We start from the raw sequence: 26,647 nt of genomic DNA, 5'->3' as shown, positions 1-26,647 counted from the left end.
CTTTGCGCATAAAGCAGGGCGCTTCTCCTAAATCCAGCTAGCTGCTCCATTTTGCCAGTTACAGGAATGGCAGAGTCATTTCTGATGCTTCCAGGTCTCCAGGCTTCTATGGGAGAAAGGATCCGTTTGCATCCTTCCCCCTTTGCTCCATGCAGAAGCAAACCTCCCCTTTCAGAACTGAAATAACTATGGACTAATGCTTAGTATGCATCAAGCAGATGCCACATGGGGAGGCTCAGAACACACTGCTGTCCTGAGATGGCACCCTGTATACCTTCGGAGCTTGGTGTCTTGTCTGGCATTTGTCTCGTGGTGGAGAGTTCCTCCTGTGCTGGCAAGGGGTGGGCAGATTGGCACTTGCCTGCAGGTTCTTTGAGACCAGCCTGTGCCACTTCTGACCTTCCAAGCCAGATTTGGGTTGTGCCCAGCTTTTGATAGTACAGGAGTGTGAAAAGGAAGCTGGATAGGGAATATTGCTGCCTGCTTGGCAAAACATCAGACCCAGCTGCTCCTTTATACTTGTAGGTTTAGAAGGCAGGGGCAGCTGAGAAGAACTGTGTGGAAGGCTGTGGCTCAACTGGGGAATGTCTGCTTTGCACACAAAAGGTTCCCAGTTCAATCCCCGGCATCTCCAGTTACAGGATCTCTGGGAGAGCACTGAGAGAAAAACCTCTCTTTGTTTAAGAGCTGCTGCCAGTCAGAGTAGACCATACCGAGCATGACAGACCAGTGGTCCCAAAGGTCCTGGTGGTCACCTCAGGAGCTCTGAAAGCCCCATCAACGTGGCTTCCTTGATTCGTGTGGTGGAGGAGGGCTCTGTGCCTCCGTCCCAGGTGTCTTACGGTGTCATTTCTCTTCACAGCTGGACCCTTTCTATGCCTCCATCATCCTCTTTGTGGGCCGTGCATGGGATGCTGTCACCGATCCATTGGTCGGCTTCTTCATCAGTAAAACCTCATGGAGTCGTTTTGGACGCCTGATGCCCTGGTAAGGAAGGTTTCATAGAACCATAGAGCTGGAAGGGGCCATCTAGGCCACCCAGACCAGGATTTGCAATTGTGTCCACGGCCATGTCGTTTGTTCCCATGTGGACATCACAAATGGGTAATAATCCTGAGGTTTGATCAGCTTGTGCATCCTGTCTGTAATACCTTTAATCTTTGCCCCTGGCAAGCAACGCAACTCTCAGACTAGGGGGGGAGGCCTGACCATGTGATGTTCCATGCCCCTCAGCAGAGAGTCCCACTGATGATGAACACTCTTCCTTCAAATGCCACTTCCATCCCCATGCCTTTGATTTTATTTTGGTTCCTCCTCTGCCCTGGTTGCTGCTTCTGTCTCCCAACCGAAAGACAGACTGGAGAACAAAAACAGATCAGTCTCTGCCTTTGTTCTTTGCTTCTGTCTCCCATGCAAGAGCCTGATAACTATTCCTGAGCTCCAACGGCTCCGAATGCTGGCTTGCCCAGTGCTTTTGCTGGAGATGGTGGCGAAATCCCTGTAAGGGTGAGAGTGGAGAGAGGGCTCATATCTGCTAGAAATCCTCTGTGCATGCAATCAGTGGTGCTCCTACTCTAGACATGCCTCACACCGCTCTGCAGGGGCCTTGTCTATGAAGTCTGGGCAGTCTAGGGTCCAAGGGCAAGTTCTGCTTGGTCTGAAATTGAGTCCCAGAGTATGGAATACAGAATTTTAAAAAGCAGTACAGAAGGACGGGAAAGAGTGAGGCTCAGGGGAAAACTTACCTTTGAGAGTCAAAGTCCTTAAGAGAAGAGAGTTTCTGTCTTCTCAGCTCTATCTTGGGCCCAGCTCTTGTTCATCCGACAATGCAATAGGGTGTCGGGAACTGCCTTTTATTTAGTGGCAGTGGATTGGATTGGACTACAATGTGGGTGAACCAGAATGGAAACCCCCATTCTATCGTGGAAGCTTACTGGTTGTTTTGGGGCAGTCACTCTCCCGCTGGGCCCCTACCCTGTCTCTTTAGGTTGCTGTGTGGATAAAATGGCAGAGGGAAAGCAGAGGCACACCCCTCTGAGCTCTGTTGGGGAAATGTGGGATGCAAATGTGCAAGGCAAACAATCCAAGCCAGCGTGCCCCTGATGGGGGGACATCAGATTGTGCTTGCTGTGGAGCCGTTAACAGCTGCTGGGGTGACTCCTTCAGAAAGCTTTTCAGTTGGATTAAGGCAACATGGGGGCATGCCAGTGGATGGTTCTCGGGTGTAACTCATTTGCAAAGAGGAGCAAATGTTCCCCTTCTCCCACCCCCTTCCAAATGATAAATTAGTCTAGGAGCATTTTTCTCCATTGTTTGGAGTGGGGGTGGCCTACCTGTGGCTCTCCAGAGGTCCATGGACTACAGTTACCATGAGCCCCTGCCAGCATGACCAATTGTGTATTTGTTCTACTATTTTGTGTTTCAACACATAGAGGAATTACAGGTGTTGGGTGGAGAAGATGATGCTGAGGAGAAGGGCATCAGTCCATGTGTCCCCCTTCCCTCTGATTTTCTATCTCTTCAGAGCAGAACAACGCTGCACAGCTGCATCTTGCCTGCAGCCAGGACACCCCCTCCCCATCTTAAATCTTTAGCAAACAGAGCTGATTAGTACGCTCTAATGTTTTGTCCTCTCATCTCCTTATCAGTGATAAGGACACTAATCATATCAGGTTCTTTGAATGTCTGAAGGCCTTTCAAATTGAAGAGGGCATGGACTCATTATGTAGGCCTTTGTACCCTGCTTTCTTCTCTGTTGAGGCCAAAGGGAGCTGGCACCACTGTTTCCCCTTCATTTTTATCCTTCTAATGGCAGTCCTGTGGGCTAGGCTAGATAGTGGGAGAGAGACTGACCCAAGGTCATCCAGTCATATTTCCCTGGTGGATTTGAACCTGGGTCCCCTAGGCTGGCTTTCTGACCACTGTGCTGGCTCCTTAGATAACCCAAGAGACTCCTTCCACTCCAGGACTCTGGATTCTACAAGGCCACAGAAACTGGTGGTGTTGAATAGACCACCAGTGTTGTCTAGTTTTGTATGGGGAATCTCAGTACTGTAGACAATAGCCTCAGAAAAAGCAGCTAGGTGTTTTTTACCTCCCCTGCATTCTTCTTCCTCAAAATCATTTGTGAGTCAGGGCTAGCCACAGGAGTCTGGAAAGCGTCATCCTGTGGCTGAAGGAATTAATTTTTGAACTTTGGAATCAGGGCTACAATTATTGGAAAGGTTCGCCTGAGAGGAACTCTCCAGGGAGAGATTAGGGACTGCTTTTCCTGGTGACAGATTATTATATCTCCTGGTCCCTGCCCAAGGTTTTCTAAAAGCAGCCGAATGAGACCGCCTTCTGGTAGTCTTGAAACCTCTTAGAATAGGCCCCCAGTTGTGGGCTGCTTTCATTTTTAACTTGTGGGTATGGATTCAGACGGTAGATGAACTGTCAGTTCAGCTTAGCTAGCGTGAGAAAAATACTGATAAAATACCTTACGGGTATCTCAAAGTCAAATACAGATTCTCTAATCTCTTTTGGCTACTGGTTATAACTGACCCGACTAAAAGCCACATTTTTATTTGGGCATCCTGAGCTATATCAATCAGATGTCCTTTTCGCTTCCCCCCACACTTCCAAGCGGGAAGGAGCAAGACAGATAGCTGAAATCACTGCTTGGTGGGTCCACCTGTTAGTTAGGTTTAAATGGCTGCTGTTCCTGGCTGTGTTGAGGGCTTGTATTTTAGCAGATAGACCATGAAAATCAAGTAGTCAGCATATGTGCAATTCATGTTGTTACCCAAAGGCAGTCTCCTAATTCATTGGGGGGGAATTAGCTTTAAAGGAGATAAAGTGAGAGGGGGTAACTGGGATCTCTACCAATGTTTGCAAGGATTGTCTTCTTGGAGAACTCTCAAAATAACCAGTCAGGCAGGTGATGAACTGGAAAGTTTCTTTTATTGCGGGGAAATAAAGGGATACAACACACGCTGAACACCCCACACAAGGCTAGCTAAGGGGAAATTAGGGGGGAGAGGAAAGAGAGAATTTTCAGGGAAGACAATATCACCAGTCACAACATGAAGAGGTCAGCGGAGGCAGCAGCAAAACAACCAGCGTTTTACAGAGGGAAGAAGAGAACAACCCCACAAAAAGGGGGGTGGGCTGCTGTTGGTACCAGGAACACACAGAGGACTGGGGCAAGGTGCCCATATAAGCAAAATGATACCTGAGGCTCAAAGACAATGATTTGTTTTGCCTCAAAAACAACGATTGGGTTAGTGTTTGGAGTTAAAGATTTGGGAGAAAAGTAGGGGTTTCCTCTGAGTGGTGTTAATGGTTCTTGATAACCTCCTGCGTACCAGATGGATACTCTGTCAGGTTTGAGAAAGGTGTTAAGTATTACTAATTCAGATTAATGCGTGAAGGGGAGTGTGACTGGAATTTGATGAGATTCATCACACATTTCTAGGAAATCTAGTCTCCTAAATTATGCATCTCTCTGGGGCATAGAAGGTTAGCAGTGGGCCAACCACACATTCTAAACTGTGTCTTCAGAGACCTGTTTCTGGCTGGCATATGTCTTATGCTCTGCTAGGCCAGACAGTGTATTTGCACTTATGATCTGTCTGACAGCTAATTCTGAATCATTTTCAGCCAAGCAGCAGCATGTTGCATTTAATATATGAAATGGTATTGACAGAAGAGTGCTTTTGGTTTCCTGTCTATACTTAGAGGAGGGGTATGACTGCTAATAATGCATCTGTAGAACATACACCCAATTCCTTTGTGGCAGATGTTCTAGTGTAGGGGTGGCCCAGTTGTGGCTCTCCAGATGTCCATGGGCTACAGTTATCATGAGCCTCTGCCAGCACTGTGGTCTCGTGTGTATCATAACATTTTGATGGATGCATCTTGTGGAGGGGAGGGAGGAGTTTTTGTGCACTGGGCAGGCAATTTCTTAAAAAGAAAGAGGTGAACCACTGCCTGCCTTTCTTTGCCATGTTGTCTTCCCTTAGGTTAGAAAGGTATTCCCTTGTGTGTACTTGTAGATGAGAAGGGAGCCTGTATACAGAGGAAAGAGCGTGGAAGAAACAGTGCTATGGCCCAAACACATGAATGGGTTTTAGGACTTTCTTTGCAGAAGAGTTGAGTGTTCTGAAGGTAGACGGTTTGAAAACGGGACTTAACCAAGTTAATGTTTTAGTACTCATATGTGCGCGTAAGCCCTATAGATCTGGACAAAAACTGCTCTCGAGTAAGCATGTTTACAATGAACATTTACAATTACCCACTTGAATCCACATTTCTGATGGCAGACTTGGAATGAAGGTTTTTCCCCTTCTCATTTCCCTTCCCCAGCTCCATCTCATCACAATGTCCTCGTGGCACCTTCTGGGCTTGTGCAACAGCATTTCTTGGGAAAGGAAGCCACGCCAAGCACACTGAGGAAACAGTTAAAGCGTGGGGAGGTGGGAAAGTGAGGGGTGTGGCTCACAGCTGAACACACCATCCCAGATTAGCCAATGGCAGCTCGGTGTGAGTGTGGCTGCCTTCTAGCTTGTTTCATATGTCTAGCTTGTTTCATATGTCTTTGCTAATCGCCACATTGCCTCAAGGAGGAGGTTACTAAGAGTCACACACGGCTCGGAGATCCAGTTGCTCTCAGGGTGGAGGGGGGGGATGGATGCTGAGAAAGGGGGAGGAAAAGCTAAGTTAGCATCGTGGTCTTTAAATGTGCAGCTCCCAAAGGCTTTTTTTTGCCACTGACTGGAATGCCCTCCCTCTGCACAGGCATGCCATCTATCTCGTGGGTCTGATCCATGCTAATTAGGTAGGGGTGGGGGGGAGGTTATGAGACCTTTGCTGCAGAGAAGCCAGGAAAAAGGGCTCTGTCTGGGAGGATCAGCTATGCTGGAAATGTGGAAGGGGGGGGGAGCTGGTGGTTACCTGGGGATCAGGGTCTTTGTCCCAGTTTGCCAGGCTGCTGGAGGTACCCAACAACTTGTGTTAGGTCTTGCTTTTTGAAAAGAGCAGCATGCTGTGGTTTCTTCGCTCCGCTCAGCGGAAGCGTGCACCATCACAAATCTTCCATTAAAATGTGAATTAGAGAAGCGGTTTTTTCCAGAGGCTGGACAGAAGAACTGAAATGCATAGTAATAAAGTTATGACGACTGGCATACACAATCATGAATGCCGGAAGTTTATTCCTGTATGCCGGAGGTAACCACATGAGTGGCTATTTATTCCTGTCCAGTTCCTAAAAGAACCAGTTCAAATAATTCCCCCCCACTTGTCCTTTAATGGTGCTTCAGTTCCCCATTTTGCTTTTCTTGTTTCACTCCCATGGCATGCAAACTTTCCTTTAGTCACTGGGCAGTTTGCCAACGCCTTCTTTACTTTTCCAGACACGTTTTAAAGCTTGCAGGCCTGCCTCCTGCTGCCTCATTTGAAGGGGATTTGGTCTTTGGGATCAAAACCTCACTCCATAACAAACTTACTCAACTTTTTTTTTAATGCTCTCTGGATCTCTTCCTCTGCTCAGGCCTCGAGTTAGCAATTTGCAGGATCAGCATTGAAATCTGAAAGTCATTGGATTCTTTTGGATTTCAACTGGATTGTGTTCTTAAGGTGGGGCTTGAAGGCAAGGAGGGAGGAGAAAATGGAACACTATTATTCTTGCTGCTAGAACAATGTTTTTGAGTCCTTTAAGACCAATAAAGTTTAATTCTGGGTGTAAGCTTTAGTGTGCATAGTATTTCATCAGATACAATTTAGATTCAGATATCTGATGAAGTGTACGTGCACATGGAAGCTTATGCTGAGAATTAAACTATTATGGTCTAAAGGGTGCCACTGAAATCAGACTTTGCTCTGTTGCTTCACATCAACACGGTTATCCATCTGGCTCTATTATTATTGCTGTTGTATTATCTCTACATTTCCCGTACGTGTTTACCCAGGGAATTTGAGTTAGAGTACACTTACTGTGAAGCAATCACAGAGCGGTGGCTTCTAATCTGGCGAGCTACGTTTGATTTCCTACTCCTCCATATGCAGCTAGCTGGGTGACCTTGGGCTTGTCACAGCCCTGATAGAGCTGTTCTGACCGAGCAGTGTATCAGACCTCACCCTGCCTCACCTACCACACAGGGTGTCTGTTGTGGGGAGAGGAAGGGAAGGTGATTGTTAGCTACTTTGAGACTCCTTTGGGCAGTGAAAAGCGGGGTATAAAAACCAACTCTTCATATAATTTATACCATAAAGGTTTTTATTGGAAATCACCTCAAGAGGCTGCTTTGCCTGAGGGTGCAGGATACAAATACTTAAAAAAGAGTCCACATAGGGAAATCTTTCCTTACCACAACCTTATAATTTAGGCCAGCGTTATGAGGTTGACAGCCAGTTTAGGTTAGTGGCTGGAGTGCTGGACTAGGATCTGGGCAAACCACTAATGAACCCTCGCTCTGTCATGAAAGCTCAGTCACATTCACTCAGTCTCTCCTGCCTCACTTAGGTGGCTGTCAGGAGAAAATGGAATGTGAGGGAAATGATCTTGTAAGCTGCTTTGAGTCCTCATTTGGGAGAAAAGCAGTTTATAAATATGGAAATAAGTGAATTATCTCCCTTATATTTTCAGGCTGGGTCTTGAGTGGTATGCCTTGGGCCTCACAATAAACTCATGGTTGAAGTTAGACTCAGTCTAGGGACTCACTTGTCACACTTTTCAGCCAAAGAGACAGACACTAAATGACAGTAGGCAGAGGGTCATAATGTAGTGGTTACTGGAAACAATTGGTTGTGTATTTCTTGTGGGAGTTACCAAATCTCCTACAGTCTGGGGTATCTGAGGGTATCTAGCAATGTTCTCATTTCCAGTGTGGAGGATGGGTGAGCATGTGCTTCTAGCGGGGATTAGTAGTAGTAGAATGAAACCAGAGGATAAAAGTTTTTTACACAGATTGCTTAGGGGTGGGAACAGAAAGCCAGTTTCCTTTGCATATTTTAAACTGCCCTAAAAAACTGTGTGACATACTATTTGAGTGTCCAGAGAAGGAAAATGGCAAGTGTGTTAAGTCTTGTTTTAATATCCCACAGGATTATGTTTTCCACTCCTTTTGCTGTGATCTCCTACTTCTTAATATGGTTCGTGCCAGACATCTCTCGGGGGCAGATGATGTGGTATCTTTTCTTCTATTGCATTTTCCAGACTCTTGTAACGGTGAGTTTGCCTGACTTTGGTGCCACAGCCAGCTCTTTCCGGCTGAGCCTTTTCTCTCTCCTCCTGTCCCATGTATTGCTTGTCACCTCTCTTTGTGGGGTTTTTAAATGCTTGGAGAGCATTGTTGTGGTGGCCTGGCTCAGCAAAGCTGAACTTGAGTCTTATAATAAACTGCACGTATTTACACTTGACCATGAGATTGATAAGCATCCTCTTGATTACTGAATGAATTTACTTGCCATACTTAGTGAAGCTGAGGAGGAAAGTGCACAATTTGGTTTCTGTGCCGATCCCTGTATTTTATTCAGCCCCCTTGTCTAAATCCACATCTGATATCTGTAGATTTTGGGTTCCTGGGCATCTGTGTTTTTGGTTGGGGATTTTTTTTTTTTTGCCATCAAGTCACAGCTGACTTCTAGCAGCCCCAGGTGGAGTTTTCAAAGCCGGAGACATTCAGAGGTAGTTTGCCATTGCTTGTCTCCACATCACACACTTGGTATTCCTTGGAGGTCTCCCATCTATGTTCTAGCCAGGACTGACCCTGCTTAGCTTCCATGATCGGATGAGTTCAAGCTAGCTTGGGCTATCCTGTACTCTAAAACGCAGCAATAAAGGCTTCTGGGCTGCATAGCATTGTGGAAAACTTGCATTTTGTTTGGACAGCCTAGTCTGTGGCAGGCTGATATGAAGCTCTGCCAGTTGGAACCATGATGGATGCAAAATAAGCGCCCTGGCTTTTCACAGCTAGAGGAATGTGCACGAATGCTTGCCCTGGGGAAGGATTTCACCAGATCGTCACTAGCTGGATTTCAATTCTGCAAGCGGAATGTTAATCTGATTTTGAAGTGGGTTTGATCCAGAAATAACTCGATCTGTTGTCTCACTAAAATGAAGTTTATTCTGCTGACATATGAGGGTTGTATACGTCTAGTCATCTGTTTTATCTCATTAAAAAAAAAGATCTTTAGACTTTTAGGAGATGTGTACTTTTATTGTTCTGATTTTTCCTCTTGTCTGATTTGTCATGCTCCGTGTCACAGTTTTATCCTGTTGTGATTTCTTGGTTTTATGCTCAAGACCTTTGATCAAAGGAGCTTAACAATAAAGAAAAGGAAGTGGGCTTGGTCCATCCAGTTGATCCGTTGTCTCAGTCTCGAGAAATTTGGCATGCATTCAGCCAGAAAGTGTTGCTCGGCTTTCTTTTTTTTTGTACCACGCCCTTGAAAAATACTAGCTGCTTGCACATGCCTGTCGTGTGTCTAATGCCCCCTAATGACAGGTTGAATGGCTTGTGCATGACTAATTCTCCCCTCTTTCCTTTGCAGTGCTTCCACGTGCCTTACTCAGCCCTCACCATGTTCATTAGCAGCGAGCAAAGTGAGCGTGACTCCGCCACTGCCTACCGTAAGAGCCTCTTCTCTCTCTCTCTCCTCCCCACCAGTGCAAAATAGTTGTCAAAATGCTTCCCTTTCTTATTTTCTCCCTTTTCCCCTGACCCAGCCAGTGGGGAACAACTGTGATCTAGCTGAGTAAACTTATGGGGTGACTGCATGACATTTTTGTTTGCATATCCCCTTTTTGGGTACATAAACTTGTAGCAGGCCGTTCTTTTCTGAGGTTTTACTTTGGGTACAAGGCAGGAGAATCACACCTTTGCAAGGCCTGCTTGTTAATTGTATCTCTAGTGATCCTGGCTTTAGACCCTGAAAGGGATGAGGCATTTTGGATCTTGCTGGATCTATAACGTATATATTTTGCAATCCAAATTTGCCTGCTATGTGAAGAATAATTTTTAACATTTGAAGCCTCTTTTGAAACCCATGCAGGCATTTTTCTTGAATGCTCCGATTTCTTAAACTCCAGGGCATTTGAATGCCATTAAGCTACTTGGCATGGAATCTATGCCAGTGGGTCTCCTAGTAGGTCTCCTCACAAGGTGCCTGCTGTGGGGAAGGGAAGGCAATTGTAAGCTGCTTTGAGACTCTGTAGGGTAGAGGAAAGTGGGATATAAAAAACTGCTCTTCTATTTGTCTTGATTGGAGGTGCTTAAAGAGCTGCTGGTATTCCGTATGACTGTTGATTGTGTAGGTGAGCATTTACAAGAAGAAGCACTTAACATTCCACAGACACTGTGGAAATACATTTGGAAGAGGGTTCGGCTCAGCTTTTTTCTCTGACTTGTTAACTTGTGGTATTTGAAGTTGGCCATATTTGTACAAACTCTAGGCTGCTGCTCTAGGGGGTGGTTTTGTTTTAATATGGGAAAATATTCAAAGCTATATTAACTCACTTCCCCACTCCAGACTTGAATTTAGTGTAATGCATAGAATGACTCTCTTTGGCAGGGATTCCCTATCTGGGGTCCGTAGGAGTTCCAGGGGGCCTTTCCCCTCTAGCCTTAATGGACTTGGTCACAAGCTAGGGAACTGGCAGCTTCCACCCAGAAGGCTTGGTGGGTGAAAAAATCAAAGGGGGTGTGGTAAGCTATGGGTGGTCTGGGTTGTCTTCTCAGTTCCCTTTTTGGTCTGCATGAAATGGAATAATAGCAAATGTGGTGGAAGGGAGCAAAAGGAGGATGAAGGATGCAGGTAGTGATGTCACTTCCAGTGCCTTGGCAGGGAGGCATGGCCAGCTGACATCACTTCTGGGGGGCCTTGGAGTCTGAACAATTATTTCAGGAGCTCTTCCATGGTCAAAAGGTTTAAAAAGGCTCCTCTGTGGGTTCAGACCAAGACCAGCCAAAACTAAGGATCGCCAACTCTGCACTGAGAAATTCCTGAAGATCTGGGAACAGACCCTGGGGTGGGACCCCACTGGGGTATAATGCCATAAAGGGCCCCATCCAAAGCAGGAATTATTTTTTAAGGAATTTATTTGTCACCTGAAAATTAGTTGTAATTTCAGGGTATCTTTGGGCCTCACCTGTAGGGTTGCAACCCTAGGCCTTAGCAGTCCCTCCTGTTTTGCGAAAGCTTTTGAGTTTTCCCATCCTGCTGGCTTCAGGTTACAACGTGAATTTGTACCCATCACAAATCCACTTGATTACTGCAAAGAAATAGTGGCTGGGAAATGAGACAAAAATCAGAAGTTCTGTTCTTAGGTCTGCCACTAACCTGTTTGGGTTTCATGAATGTCATTCTTGCAATGATTTCCTTGGAGATGCTTTTTCAAGAAATACGAACAGGTTGACGCTATCTTTTTTTGGTTGGGCAGTAAGTGGCTTGAAAGATCTTGACTCAAGAAATCAAATAATAAACTAAAATAAATAAAACAGAAATGGCTTAATTAACCAATGTTTATATTTTGTGATGTTGCATTGGGGCTTGCATATACCACACTTGGTAGCCCCACCTGATACACAGTAGCCTCACTGTGTGTTTTATGCATGGTCTACAGGTATGACGGTGGAAGTTCTTGGTACTGTCCTAGGAACAGCCATCCAAGGCCAGATAGTGGGCAAAGTTGACACGCCATGCATTCCAGGCCCACTACTGTTGAACATGGACAACTCTTCATCAGTGGTCATGGAGGAGGTGAACGTCACCCATGAAACGGGCTCACTCACAGACACGGTATGCTCCTGTTCCGATGGCCTGTAGTCCCAGTTGGGGGATGGGTAATACAAGGGGGACTGCAGAAAGCCACACATCAAGTCTCTCTGCTGCCAAGTGACCTTGCTTCCTCCTCCTGCTGCTCCTTATGTGGATGCCAAGAGATGTATACCCATGTCCTCTATGGACAAGTGCTAACTAGCAGCAGGTTCCTCCCAAAAGCAGCCCCCAGAAGGAGATGTAAGCTGAAGACCAGTAGCCTAAAGGTTGTTCATCTAATGAGCCAGCTAGCCATTAAGGCTGTCGTGCTGACTGAGAATAAACACCCTTGATCAGAGGCCCAGCTGTCGGACCTGTAGCCCTGCAGGGGGCTCCTTCATATTTCTCTTGTCTCAACATTAGTCCAACAGGATAAGCATCTCTTTTTACTCTTTCTAACCCAAACACAGAGAAATGCCTACATGATCGCTGCTGGTGTTATTGGTGGGATTTACGTTCTTTGTGCCATTGTCCTGTCTGTTGGCGTACGGGAAAAACGAGGTGAGCCAAACAGCCTGACTGATTCATTTATCTTCTGCCTTTCTTCTTGAGACTCAAGGGGGGCTTACAGAGTGCACCCATTGTTTATTATCTTTTTATTCCTCACCTTTCTCCCCAACAGCTTACGCATCCTTCTTGTCTGCTCACAACTGTCCTGGGAGGTAGGTTAGTATGAGGGTATGTGACTAGTCCTGGGTCACTCAGCTTAACCTCCATGGCAGAGTGAGGAGCTGAATCGGAGTCTCTTGAGATCCCAGGATGGCAGTCTAAGCACTGTACTACATTGAAAGCCATGTGATAAAGATTAGTATAGTCCAGGTGCGGCTGAAATGTGGCTCTGTAGATGTTCATGGACCATTAGCCGCTTGCTGGCCAGCAGGGGCTCATAGCAATTGTAGTCCATGGACATCTGAAGAGCCACTCTTTGGCCACTCTTTGTATAGTACAAAAAATTACAATGCAATAAATCTGGGTTACACAATGAAATAGCTATATAGTACATCTCATGGACTGAGTTTCACCACCATTGTCCAACTAGATTTCATAACTGGAGCAAAATGGAGACAGTTGTTGCAAGCAAGAAAAATGTAATATTAAGGGTAAAGAAAAAGCAAGCTCAGTGTTTCCACATGCAATTAAAATTTCAACACTGCTACAGTCTATAGAACAGTGGTTCTCAACCTTCCTAATGCCGCGACCCTTTAATACAGTTCCTCATGTTGTAGCGACCCCCCAAAATCGACAAATGGCGTTAAGATCCATTGTTCATAATTGTATATAAGCTGGTTCTTTTACGGGTTTTCTCAGTTCAGTTCTGCCTCTTGTCCCACCATGCCGATCTCGCTCTTTTCCACTGCTCCAGACAGACAAATGCTCTATCTTGATCTACCCCACAAGGCTGTTGTGTGGATGCCCCCCCCCCGGCCAAGCTGCTTGCCCTGCCGCAAAGGGGTCCCAACCCCCAGGTTGAAACCACTGCTATAGAATGTGCCGTCCTGCTGCAGAATTCTGTTTTTCCAAATCTTCTTATGGATGGTCCCTCAGTAAAGGGGCAGAGGTGAGGGGGCTTCAGAAGGGGGAAGCCCCAGCCTAGATTGCCTAGAAGGAAATTACGCCACCAGTACCCAGATGCAAACTAAGAAGTTTAAACATCCTGGTTACAGTAGTGCTCAGGAACCCACAATAGCTTCATAAAATAATAGCTACATCTCTGAGCTTGGAGTCTCTCCACCAAATATTTAGCCATTGGGGTTGCCAGGTCTTGGCTGGGAAATTCCTGGAGATCTGGGACTGGAGCTTGGAGACTGTGCAGTTTGGGGAGTGGAGGGTATTCAGCAGGGTACAATACCATTAAAAAGTCTACCCTTCAAAGCAGCCATTTTCTCCAAGGGAACTGATCTCTGTAAACTGGAAATAAGTTGTAATTCCAGGACCTTTCCAGCCCCACTGGGAGACTGGCAACTCTAGCCACTACTAATTGTTTTTCAGAAAGCAAGGCATCCTGAGACAGAGGTAGCTTCCCGTTAATTACCTTTGATGTTTCTTGGTGCCTTGGGCATCATCAGGAGGACTTGAGTGGGGCGGCCTGGCATCTTGGCATCACCCAACTGCACCCCTGCTGTTTCCACATTAAAATAAAAACAACAAAGGATGCTCTAGCCCTCTGCAAAAAAAACCTTTTGTGGTAGAACCATAGTTTTGTGGGATGCTAGAGTGTCCCTGGAGACACAGTAATCTCGATTCCAGGTACACCGGAAGTGATGTCAGTGCATTGCCAGTAAACCGGGGCAGGGGTTACTATGGCACTGGAGACATTGTTTTGTCTTGACTAAACCTCACCTGGCCTCAAAGAGCTTTGGTGTCTACCTATCACCCAACAAAGTCCTACATCCTTGAAATAGGTAAAGCCATTTATGACTCTCATAAATTGCAACTGATGTGTGGAGGGGAGGGGGAATCCTAAATAGCAAAAGGCCTGACAGAATAAAATCAGCTTCTTAAATGTCCCAATGCAGTCGGCATGTTTAGCATGTGGTTGTAGCTTGATTTGGGCCATCACTGCTATAGAAGCTCAACAAACTGTATTTGGGCCTAAAACCCTTGTGAAAATGGTGCTAGTTACATTTACAGCTTAGAAGTGCGGCTAGGAGCCAAGGCACAAAGGCCCTGGTTCAAATCCCGACTCTGCCATGAATTATTTCCAGCAAGCTGTTTTCTGCCACCCTCCCTATAGTGGTATCTGGAAAGGGAACACCAGCCTACCTCACAAGGTTGTAATCAACGGAACACTTATTTTCTACAAAAAACGTATGAACGCTGTGTGGCATCGGAATTGTGGTTTGTATTGGTGCCACTGAATGGAATTTTGCACAAGGCTTTCTGTGAGCCACTTTCTCCTGTACAATGTGTAGGAACAAAAAAACTCTCTTTTGTATAATGCAAGACTTTGAGAGTCCCAGTGATCACATGGAGGAGGAGTCTTGTCCCATGACCCAAGCCTCGCCTGACTTCAGCTCCCCACAGGAAAGGTCCCACGCCTTCAAGTCCAACCAGCCCTTTGGAGAAGCTGGGTTCTCCTAATCTCTGCCCTGCATTGTCCTCCCAAGCAAACTTATTGTAATTTGAATGCTTGAATTAGGAATCTGTCTAGCCCAAGGTGTGCCGGGGGTCCAGTTCTTGGAGGAAGTTTTTTGTGGAAGAAGCACACCTCTGTTGGCAAACACAGTTGCCCTGTGTCATCTGCACCCATTCTCACTGGGTCCTTCCTCTTTCCAGGCCCCGTCACCAGCTTGCTCGGAAGAGGAAGTCGAGCGCTTTGCAATTCCCCATCTGTTGGGACAAGCGGGGCAAACTAATTGTTCCTCCTTTCTTGAAAGGTTTCTTCAAAAGAGTGTGCATTTTGCACAGGGTTGACTAGGTCCTGGACAACCCGCGGGACAGCACTCTTATCCTAATGATGGGGATACGTTCCAAATGTGCTTGAGGATATCAGAGAGCGACTGTGTCCTTGACAAAAATATATATGCACAAAAGAGGCTTGTGTAATCTTAAATTCCGTACACTATTGTCTGCGATGGTGCAATATACAAGGACCTGTTTTGATCTTCCTTCCCTTCTCCCACCCCCACCCTCCCTTTTAATAATACCGTGAAATGCCACAAGAATAACAAGCTGTTAGTTTCTCTCCCGATGGCTGTGGGATATGGTTGCGAAAGTGGGATCTATTTTCCTTATCTACATTTTTAAAAAATTGAAAGCCAAGTTTCTAGTGCTTATGAACGCATTATTGGATTAAACATAAAGAAAAAGCATTTGGTTTGGAAGCATAGAAGCTTTATGTAGTATCCCCGATCCTCCACATTCCCCAGTTAAGCGGAAAATATAATATTCATACAAATATGATCTGACTCCAGTGGTTACAAGAGAAAAATTTCACTTGCAGAAACTGCACATCTTACACCACGTATTAGTGTAGGGACATTTGACTTATTGTGAACAGATTATAGATTAACTTCCTATAGCTCCAAGCCTGCATATGAGAGCAAAGAAGAGAGGTCCTGTGTAAGATGAAACAAAAGGCAAGCAACAGCCAAAAATGCACAACATCTAACTGATGATAAAGTAATGTCAAAGGTACCAGAGAGAGAGAGAATTCTCTTAGCAACAATTCTAAAAGGTCTCAGGTAGAGTTTTTTCACATCATCTGTGACTACCTGACCCTTTTAAGTGAAGATGCCCCTCCCTTCCTCCATTGTATTCAGAGTTTGGACAGATTGATAATACTCAAGGACCTGTTGATCTTTGTTCTTTCTCTGTTGAGTAGAGAAAGAACAAACTGGAGGTGTCCTTCATAGTGCAGGGGGTTGGACTAGATGACCCATGAGGTCCCTTCCAACTCTATGATTCTGTGATTCTATGGAGATGCCAGGAATCAAACCTGGAACTTTCTGCATGTCAAGCAGATGCTCTGCCACAGAACCACAGCCTCTTCCAAGAAACTCCCTCCCTCCAGTGGTTTTTTTTTCTTGATTGTCATCAGTGCCTCTCCTATGGCTAGCACAAGTCATGAATGAATTATTACGCAACCTTCCACTTGCATAAGATGTGCAGAATTAGTTCTCTGTGTGCTGGTTAACCCTCTTTTCCTGCGATGCACCCACTGCCCAGTCTTACTGAGCTGAAAAAGTCATTTCCGTCTTGTTCCCTGCAGCCTCCCTTGAGCTCCAGCCAGACGAGTCCGTTTCTTTCTTCCAAGGCTTGAAGCTGGTGATGAACCACAGACCCTACATCAAGTTGATTGCTGGCTTCCTTTTTACATCGCTGGCTTTCATGGTAAGGAAGAGAATCTTGTGGAACAAGAGGGGTTTGTTCCGCTGCAAGGATCACCTGCTTTCCTAATGCAGTATCTTGTGGCTGGTGAAACTTGGCGTAAACAGCCCCCCCCCCCCATTAACCCTTGCACTGCATAGATTTGCTCAAATATCAGGGATACATGTTGGACACATTCACAAAGGGACAGTAGCCAGTTCTTTCCCTTCTCTGACCCAGCAGTCTGTGGTCCATCTCAAAACCTGCTTAACACCCACCACTGTTGAAACCAATTGTGTTTGCAAAATGCTGCGTGGAACAGGCTCTGTAACACCCCATGCTTCTGGAATTTGGTGTGCCAGCAAATAGCAACAGCATCCCTGCATTAGCAGCTCAAATGTTTCTGAGGTTTTTTTTGTTTTGCTTGAGCTGAGTTGTGAATAACGACTTTTTCTCCCCTGTGGCCTGAGAGAATCTGTGGAATTCTTCCCTCTAGCTGCCTTTCCTTCTCCTCTGTGGCCTTTGTCCACCAGCCTTTCCATCTGGTTAGGATATGCTTTCTCTTTGACATGTGTGAAAGCAGAATGCCATCTTCTTCAGTAGAGTTTCACAGAAGTGTGCTTCAGTGAAGCACACAGACAAAAAACCAATAGTATTTGTGAGGCAAGGTACATCGTATATCATAAGGTATCAATTGCACAAAACTGGATTGCATCTCATTGGTGACAGTGAAGAAAGCAACATTTTTCTGGCTGTTGCAAAGGGTGTGTTCTGGCACGGTGTTTATGGTGCATGGGCAGGGGGCTGGATTTTGTACCCTCCCCCCCATGAGGTAGTTGGAACAATAACCATTTCCAGGTTACCTCTTGATAACTTCCATGGCAGGTAGTTCGGGCTAAAGCTCTTAGTTAAATGTATTGGCTACTCTGATAAGTACAAGATACAGTTCCTTCTCTCCAATCAAGATCCAGATACAATTGATAAAGTGGCTAAATTCTTACAAATGGCAATTAAGCTGCGTGAATTTAAGAACTAATTGATTGTATTCTGATCTGTCCTATTTTTTATGCCAGTAAAGGTTGTTGTTGTTGTTGATAACTTCCATGTTCTCTCTCCATTTTCAGCTGCTGGAAGGCAACTTTGCTTTGTTCTGTACATACACCTTGGGCTTCCGCAATGAATTCCAGAATATTCTCCTGGCCATCATGGTGAGTACCCTGCAGTCGACCTGTTCTCTTCCCTGTTCTTTTTCTAATAATGTAATTTACTAAATTGGCTGCTTGTTGTGGCAATATGTTAATACTGACCTATCTTAAGGGCTGTTGTAGCAGTGTCTCAGGGATCCTTACAAGCAAAGCACTTCAAAACTGTGGTATAAATACTTGAAGAGAAGCATGTGTATGGCCAGTAAAGATGCAAAATCTCTGTCCTCATGGAACTGTAGAACATGTTTAACCCTGTCGCGGCTGCAATTTCAAATCGTGTTACTGATTTATTTTACTTAATTTATACCCTACTTTTCTCCCCAGTGGGGACCCAAAGTGACTTATAACGTTCTCCCCTTCTCCATTTTATTCTCAAAACAACCCTGTGAGGTAGGTTGGGCTGAGTGGTTGTGACTGCCTCAAGGTTCCCCAACAAGCTGCCATGGGATGATTTGAACCTGGATAGTCTGACACCCCACCATGCTGGCAGTCATAACATGTAAATGGCTGTAAGAAGCCTTCCACCAACTTAAGGGAAAAGACAGTCGGAACCATCCCAGAAAGAGTCCCAAGATCACTGCAATGGCAGAATTTGACACTCCCCCCCCCCCCCTCAGTGGTTGGCCTGACCTCTGCATCCCCCTGGTTGTTTTTTTCCATTGAGCATCCTAAAGAAACAGCAGATTTTTTAAATTGAATCTACCAGCAGTAATTAACACCAGCAGTAATTAACACCAGCAGTAATTAACACCAGCAGTAATTAACACCAGCAGTAATTAACACCAGCAGTAATTAACACTGGTTCTCTGCAAATTTACAACAGCAGAGGTGCTTTCCAAACAGTTAGTTGATGGTAAGCTGCCAGCACAAATGCAGTCATAAGGATGAAGAGAGAAGTTTTGTATGTCCTTTCTGAAGAACTGGAATGGAAGTCCTTGTGCTGAGCTGAAAGATGGGTAACCTTAGCAGGGAAGAGCATTTCCTTAACATGGTTCCTGAAATGATACAGCTTTGGTACAAACACTACCTCCTTTGTTCATGCTTGAAGCCAGCTATGAAAAGGGGTGGAGGATAACAAACATGCACGTCTTTTCTGCCCAGAGGCTGCCATCTCCCCCCCCCCCTTAACCATGAGAAGAAAGAGGCTTGAGTGTTTATCAGAGAGAGGCATTGAAGAAAAGCAACGGAGCCGATTTGTCTGGGAAAAGTCTTTGCAAGCTAATAGATGGAGGAGGCAGGCAGTGGAGAGGGGAGCATTGTGCTTGAGAATGCTGTGCCAAGGCAGAATGCCCATTGCGGGTGGGGTGGACTGACCCTCTCCCTGCAGCTAAGGCTCCTGAGATCAACTGAGGCTGAAATGATCCTTAGGAAAAGAAAACCTGTGACTGTTAATTCATTCCTATACTGGAGTCGACTGTGGCGTGTACTGTGGTCTTTGGAAGGCCTGCTAATAGTCTGGTGCCCATGTCATGGTTAGAGTGCCTGTTTTATAAATGAAGTATAAATGCTGCCCTCGTTCTCCCATAATTCTTAGGGAAGGCTGCATGCTCTGCCACATGTGTTAAAATTGTCCTTAGTACTTCGGGGAGGAGGGCTCAACCAAGCTACCAAGGAATGAGGTTATCTTAGTCTTGTGCGCAAACTTCTCTGTTGAAGCAGCTTCAAAGGGAGCCCACTCCAGGAAGTGTCCAGGTTTTAAAAATTCCTTAGTGAGATCCGTTTCTTCCTCAAAGTCCCTCGCTGCATTAAGATAATGCCTTGTAGCCTAAATACTCCCAAGAGATGCAGCATCTGCTTCCCAAGACCCAGCACTTTGCTGTAAATGCCCAGTCCTAACCTGCTCAGGCAGAGGAAGAGAAGCAGATGGATCTGCTGATTGAGCCAAATGAACATGAGAGAACTGCGGGCTTGGAGACCACACACAGATAATAGAAATTTGGCGGCTGCATGCAACTCCTGCATGGGAATGCAGAGTTGATTTTCGTTGTGCTGCCTGCATGCAGACCAATTGGCCTTAAGGGGGGGGCACACACAAAGGCCATGGGGAGAGATCCACCGTGCATTGTTCAGATATTGCAAGGTCTCTCACCATCACAAGAATCTTCCCAACCACACCTGTCCTACAAGTGTTCAGCTAGCCCTCACACCAAACAATCTGCTGACCTATTTCCATTATTCAGAACAGCTTGGGCTGGCTCTTAACATTCCATTTGAGGATAGAAACAGTTTTTTGAAGGGAAGGGAGAAGCTGCCTTTTTGTCTCCTGTCCATTTCTCTTGCTTTGACTGCCACCTTTCTCAAAACATCGGTCTTGGCTTGCAGGCTGTCAGATGGGCATCAGGGATAAGGCTAGCTCCGGAGCAGCAGCCTCTATCTGCCATGTGGCAGAAGGAGGACACAGTTGTGGATCTGTGTCCTGTTTCAGCTCACAATTTGGAAAGGGATTGTGGATTTTAAGATCATTGTGTGGTGGCACGAGGGGCTTTCCAACATTTAGAAAACTAGTTTATCTGGGAAAAGGTAACACTTTCCCTGGTGAAAGATGAATTGCCGCGTGAGGGTGCACTTTATTTATGTGGGAGAGCTTGCAATATTATGCATCCCACCCACAGTGAGCCATGTTGTAGTCCAAACCTGTCTACCGCTTCATGTGGAGAATGGCTGTCTAGAAAGCATTGGGAGATGACTGCTGCTGCATAACTTTGAACTTGGGCCATGACTTTTTAAAGGAGGGTCTCAGTGGCTGAATATCTTGCCCAAAAAGTGTTTGTCGGCACACATTACGCATGGAAGTTGCTGCAAGAGATAACGCAACTCTCCCAGACTGAAACAAGAGTTTAAAATAGCCATTTGCAATTTGCAAATGCTGTATAAAAGTGAAATTGTCGGTTTATTATCATAATGCTTGGCAAGCGTCTGGGGCATGCGCATTCCATGCAGAAATCTCCTTGGTTCATTTCTTGGCGTCTCTACTATATAAAAGAGGCCAGGCAAAAAAGCTCAAACAACCCTTTGCTTTGGCCGTCTCTCTGCTGCTTCTAATGGGCTGGAGCTGGAGGGAGGGAAGGTGTCTGGACTTAGCTCTGTAGCTATTCACATTTTCCCAGGCAAGAGTCCAGGCTGCTGGTATTGGCCATTGCCTTTTTGTGTGCTCTGTAGGGACTGTGAAATATGTTTTAGTGGACTGTGGAAAAATCTGCCCCCCAGTTTCTGTCCTTGCCACAGAATTGGAACTCCTTCCAGTCTTCTGGTGCATGACAGAGCCCTTCCCCATTCTGTTCTAGATGGGTGGGAACAGAGGGAAGAATTTTGACATGGCTGTAGCAAATTCCTGGCTTGCTTTAGAAATGGGTGTGGCCCAAGCTGCTACTCTGAAGTGTTGAGGTGGGGGCTTGAGGCTTGCCAAGTCATAGCAGAGAAATTGATGCTTCATTCTGAAGTTACAACACTGGCAGTCGCTTCTCAAGTTTTCCATTTCTCAGAGGAAGAGGTACTGGGGTGGGTGAGAAGAAAAAAGTGGGAAGGCAAAGATCTCCAAGTTATGCTGAAAAATATCAGATTGCCTCACAAATATTATGCAGAGTTAATGGTGTGCTTGGTCCTTTTTCATAAGTGGGGATGGAAACTCCCTATACCCATGCATACGATATAATCCTCGCTACACCATGCTGGTTAGGAGTGCGGAATTCTAATCTGGAGAGCCGGGTTCGATTCTGCACTCCCCCACATGCAGCCAGCAGGGTGACCTTGGACTCACCACAGCACTGATAAAACTGTTCTGACTGAGCAGTGATATCAGAGCTCTCTCAGCCTCACCTACCTCACAAGGTGTCTCTTGTGGGGAGAGGAAAGGAAAGGCGAAAGAACATAAGCCAATTTGAGGCTCCTTTGAGTAGAGAAAAGCAGCATATAAGAACCAACTCTTCTTCTTCACGTGGGAATGGTGACAACTGAGAGGAAGGAGGGAATGGGAGATGAATGTGGCCCTGGTTTTGGACTTCAAAAGGAAATGGGACTGAGGGGTGAAACCAAAGATGGTACCAGATTGCTGGGTGATTTGAAACCCCTTGAGTATGGTAGAGCTGCCAGCTGGGAGTATTTTGGGAAGTAGACCAGGCCCTCAAACGGGATCAGATTTTTCACTCTGGATGCAGAAGGTAGTAGGAAGCTAGTGTAGGAATTAGTGGCTAGGCAGCCTGGGGGCTGGGCAGACAGTGGTTCACAGGCAGTCTCTGAATTTGATATCATGGGATCAAATGATAATGCACTGAGACAATGCATGCTTTGATCCCAGGGTTGCTGTGAAAATAAAGCGTTTCCCACGCGCCTTCAGTGCATGCATGATTGGGACCGAGGACTGGCAGCTGCCACTCCAGATGAACTTGTGTGAAGTCATAAGAAGATCCTGGTCTTGCATAGCCCGCTGCATTCCCCGCTGCAGAGGTTGCCATTTGGCTGATGGTGTGTTATAACGGCTCCTCTTACACTCTCCTTCTTTCTGCTGTCTTGCAGCTCTCTGCCACTCTGACCATACCCTTCTGGCAGTGGTTCCTTACTCGCTTTGGAAAGAAAACAGCAGTCTACATTGGAATCTCAGTGAGTAAACACAATCTGGAGGGGAGGGGGTGGCATAAAGAGGGCTTACGGAACAAGTGCCAAGCGTTTTGAGGAGCAATAATGGGCAGAGGGGGTCTGAAATGGTTTGCTTGTTGCTGCCAGGCCAATAACAGTGAGAAAATACCAGCTTTGACAGCCTGCTGAGCAGCTTCTTAATAAGCTGGGGTAGGCCTTGGCAAAGCTACTTAGGGCAAGAGGAGAGCAGTATGAAGATATGAATGAATTAGCCTAATAGGCTCTTTCGATGGTAGTTTCTGTAATTGCTCTCTCATTGGCAGCGCGGTGTTAGTGTTGTTCCTATTTACTCCTTGTTGTTGTTATTTTGTGGTTGGCTGACAGGGCACTGCTGGGCCCAGGCATGGCCCTTTTCCTCCCACCTTCTTAGGGATGCCATCCCTGACAAACTGGAGAAGCAGAGATTTATGCAAATGATACCCCATGGCACCACTTTTAACCAGAACAGCTGTCACCACATCATAGGATACTCTAGGACAGGGGTAGTCAAACTGCGACCCTCCAGATGTCCATGGACTACAATGGCGAATGCTGGCAAGGGCTCCTGGGAATTGTAGTCCATGGACATCTGGAGGGCTGCAGTTTGACTACCCCTGCTCTAGGATTTCCTCAAAACTCTATGGTAACCATAATGTTTCAGGAAAATCTAGTGTGTCGTGATAACATCACTTCCATGGTGTCGCAGGATTCCCCCCCCCCCCTTCCCAGTGTATTATCATGTGGTGGCAGGGTGGTGAGGCTAGGAGGTTGACCACCAAAGCAGGCAGCCTGGCCTCTCTATGGCTGATCATGCCTCACCCTTCCTCTTCAACAAATGAAAGGACCATTGATGGGACTGGGATTTAGTTATTTTAATAGGTAGGGAGATTAGGAATGACCATGTGGGGATAAACTAAGCTGTGGTGCGGTCATTGGTTGGTATTGCCAACCCTCCTGGTGGGGGCTGGAGATTGCTCAGCATGAAAAGTTCTCCTGGAGAAAATGGCTGATTTATGGCATTATGTCCCTCCTCTCCTCTGCCCTCAGATCTCTAGATATTTCCCAACCTGGCGTTGGCAACCTTCATTGGGTAGCATGATGCGTGAGTCAGGCCTGTGGTCCTCTTACTTGCCATCGTCAGGAAGAAAACGAGCCCCATGCATGCTGCCTAGGAGGGTCAATGTTTACCGAGGATAACAATGTGCAAAAATATCAGTAAAACTCTTAAGTAACGTATCTACAATAATTATCTCTCTCTTGTTCTGCAGTCAGCCACACCATTCCTCATCTTAGTTGTTCTTCTGAGAAGCAACCTTATTGTCACCTACATAGTGGCTGTTGCAGCAGGGATCAGCGTAGCTGCCGCCTTCCTTTTGCCATGGTAAGTGTAGTTACAGTTAGGTACAGAGCCCTGCTTTCAGTGCGGAAAACAGCTGGTAGGCTTCTCCAGACCCTTCATAATCTAATGGTGGAATGCTAAACTCCATCATAAAATGTTTGGGCCATGGCTCAATGGGAGCGTGGGTGTTCTGCAGGGAGAAAGCTGCAGATTTAATCTTTTGGACTTCTAAAAGGCTCTCTAGTAAAGAATGAGTGGGAAGACCATTCTCTGCCTCAGGTCCTGAACTCTCAGAAGATAATTCCAAGCTAAATGGATTGACGAGTCCATTTTTCCCTCCCAATTTCTCTTTAAGACAAATCAGACAACACACAGTTAACTTGGAGCTGTGAGATAGTGGTGTCTGCTTAGTGTGGGCTTTCAAAACAGGTTTGAGCAATTCATAGTGGCTTCCATGGTTAGGAATGGTGGACCTCTGTGGGAAACAAGGTACTAGACTGTCGGTTATCCTATCCGGGAGGTTTACTTTTATGTTCTTGGTTAGAAATGTTTGCACAGAATCTTAAACATGTAGTTCAGGTTTGCCTCGTGTCTCCTGTGTGCTTTGCTTTCTTTTACCCAATCCAGAGAGATTTAGATGACTGACATTTCTCCCAGCCAATGCTCACGTTTCACCCACGTATAATTTTGAAGAGTAATGATTTCTTTCCTTTTTGCACAGGTCCATGTTGCCAGATGTCATAGATGACTTCAAGCTTCAGCACCCAGATTCCACTGGGCATGAAGCGATTTTCTTCTCCTTTTATGTCTTCTTCACCAAGTTTGCCTCTGGAGTGTCTCTTGGGATCTCCACCCTCAGTTTAGAGTAAGTCTAAAGTCTTTCTTAGAATAAGCCTTTCTCTGTGCTGGGTGGTGGCATTTTATAGCCATTTTGGAATGAGCATTTGGTAATTCTTGATGTGTGGGAGGTACTATTGAAGAAGAAGAAGACTTGGTTCTTATATGCCGCTTTTCCCTACCCGAAGGAGGCTCAAAGTGCCTTACAGTCGCCTTCCCATTCCTCTCCCCACAACAGACACCCTATGGGGTGGTTGAGGCTGAAAGAGCCCTGATATCACTGCCCGGTCAGAACAGTTTTATCAGTGCCATGGCGAGCCCAAGGTCACCCAGCTGGTTGCATGTGGGGGAGCGCAGAATCGAACCCAGCATGCCAGATTAGAAGTCCGCACTCCTAACCACTACACCAAACTGGCTCTCAGAGCTCTGGGAAGATGGTAGTAGAAGAGTGTCTTGTAGCACCCAGAAGCCTGAGAGATGTAGACATATTTATTGAACCCAAGATGTTTCCCATGCAATTCAAGCTCAAGTGAATACAAACAAATCCAAATTGCTGTTTTGTCCTATTTATCTCTGGAATCTCTCAACTATTTTCATTATGCTGTATGTTAATTTACCCTCACTCTTGCATTCCATGATATTGTATCTGAGGAAATGTGCATGCACACAAAAGCTCATACCTTGAATAAAATTATGTTGGTTTTAAAGGTGCCACTGGACTCTAAATTTGTCCTGTTGCTTCAGACTAACACTGCTACCTACTTGACTCTGTCTTGTTTGTCCAGTTGTCTCTGTATAGGCGCACGTCCCTCCCTCCTGCTCCTGCCCCACTTTGAGCTCCTTGACTGTATTCGTTGGCCCACAGCAATGGCCAAGGAGAACTGAGAAAGAGAGAGGGACCTCTCCCAGGAGCATATGATGGTTAAGCGTGGAAATGGCCTCAGTTCGGATTCTCAGTCCAGGCCGTATTCTGAACACAACAGATGATGCACTTTCGATGCACGTTAGAAGTAGATTTTCCTACTCCGCACAGGAAAATCCAGCTGCAAAACCGCATCAAAAGTACATTATCCTATGTGTGCAGAATTGGCCCTGTTCTGTTACTAGGCTAGCTAGAAATCTTCTGGTGGCATATCTGCACAGAGACTAGGTGAACAACAGTTACAGACTACTGTAAAACCATTTTTCCGGGGTGCTGCAAAACTGACTAGACCAATATTTTTTGATGCCACAGCTTTGCTGGATACAAGACCCGGGGCTGCAGCCAACCAGAGAGGGTGAATTTGACCCTGAAGCTACTCGTCTCAGCAGCCCCTGTGGCTTTGATCATTCTTGGCCTTCTTCTCTTCAAGTTGTACCCCATCGACGAGGAGAGACGAAGGAAAAACAAGAAGGCCCTGCAAGATCTAAGGTGAGCTACTTACCTGTCACTGGAGAGAGAATGTAATATGCAAAGCTATAAAATAACAGCGGAAAGCAGCTCTTTCTGTGAGTTACCAATTGTTCTGTGAGTTACCAATACACAAAGGAGTAATGGTTTCCTTCCTCATATCATTATCAAACCGACAAAATTGTAATTACATCACTATAAATATGTCCTGACCTGGGTAGCCTGATCTTGGAAGCTAGGCAGGATAGCCCTGCTCTAGTATATACATGGGAGACCACCAAGGGATTCCTGGATTCACTACACAGAAGTAACAAGCTACCTCTGAACATCACTTGCCTTGGAAAACCCTGCCTGGTTGCTATAAGTCAGCTGCAACTTGACGGCAAATAAAATAAGTACGTTGCCTTCCATTTGTTTGGTTTTCCCCGACTTAGAAGGGTCTTCTTGCAAACAAAGCAGTTATAGGCTCCCATAAAAAGATCTTTTTGTTTCGCTTGCTGAGTACTGACTTGTTATGACAGCTCATTAATCACTGTAAAATCTCACAAAATGCCACTAGACTCAAGCTTTGAATCCAGCCATGAGCAGGTTGAGATTCTGGTTTCTCCCACAGCTGTGTTCTAAATCAGGCCGCTGATACTGAAGTTTCATTCTAACCGT

At 45.8% G+C, this 26,647-nt stretch overlaps 1 protein-coding gene across 3 annotated transcripts in view; it reads left to right on the top strand.

Moving 5' to 3' along the window:
* MFSD2A (MFSD2 lysolipid transporter A, lysophospholipid) overlaps positions 1-26,647 on the top strand; it is a 38,265-nt gene that overhangs the window by 7,873 nt on the left and 3,745 nt on the right. For all 3 annotated transcript variants that reach the window (XM_077337591.1, XM_077337592.1, XM_077337590.1), the window contains exons 3-13: positions 863-987; positions 8,083-8,206; positions 9,532-9,610; positions 11,603-11,778; positions 12,207-12,297; positions 16,508-16,629; positions 17,730-17,813; positions 22,323-22,406; positions 23,690-23,802; positions 24,482-24,625; positions 25,832-26,008. In XM_077337591.1, coding sequence (XP_077193706.1) covers positions 980-987; positions 8,083-8,206; positions 9,532-9,610; positions 11,603-11,778; positions 12,207-12,297; positions 16,508-16,629; positions 17,730-17,813; positions 22,323-22,406; positions 23,690-23,802; positions 24,482-24,625; positions 25,832-26,008 — 1,202 coding nt within the window. In that variant the 5' untranslated portion in view covers positions 863-979. The remainder of the gene's footprint in view (positions 1-862; positions 988-8,082; positions 8,207-9,531; positions 9,611-11,602; positions 11,779-12,206; positions 12,298-16,507; positions 16,630-17,729; positions 17,814-22,322; positions 22,407-23,689; positions 23,803-24,481; positions 24,626-25,831; positions 26,009-26,647) is intronic.

This window comes from Paroedura picta, chromosome 5 (genome assembly GCF_049243985.1).
Source record: "Paroedura picta isolate Pp20150507F chromosome 5, Ppicta_v3.0, whole genome shotgun sequence".
NCBI classification, from domain to species: domain Eukaryota; kingdom Metazoa; phylum Chordata; class Lepidosauria; order Squamata; family Gekkonidae; genus Paroedura; species Paroedura picta.
This window is presented reverse-complemented; position numbering and strand designations above follow the sequence as displayed.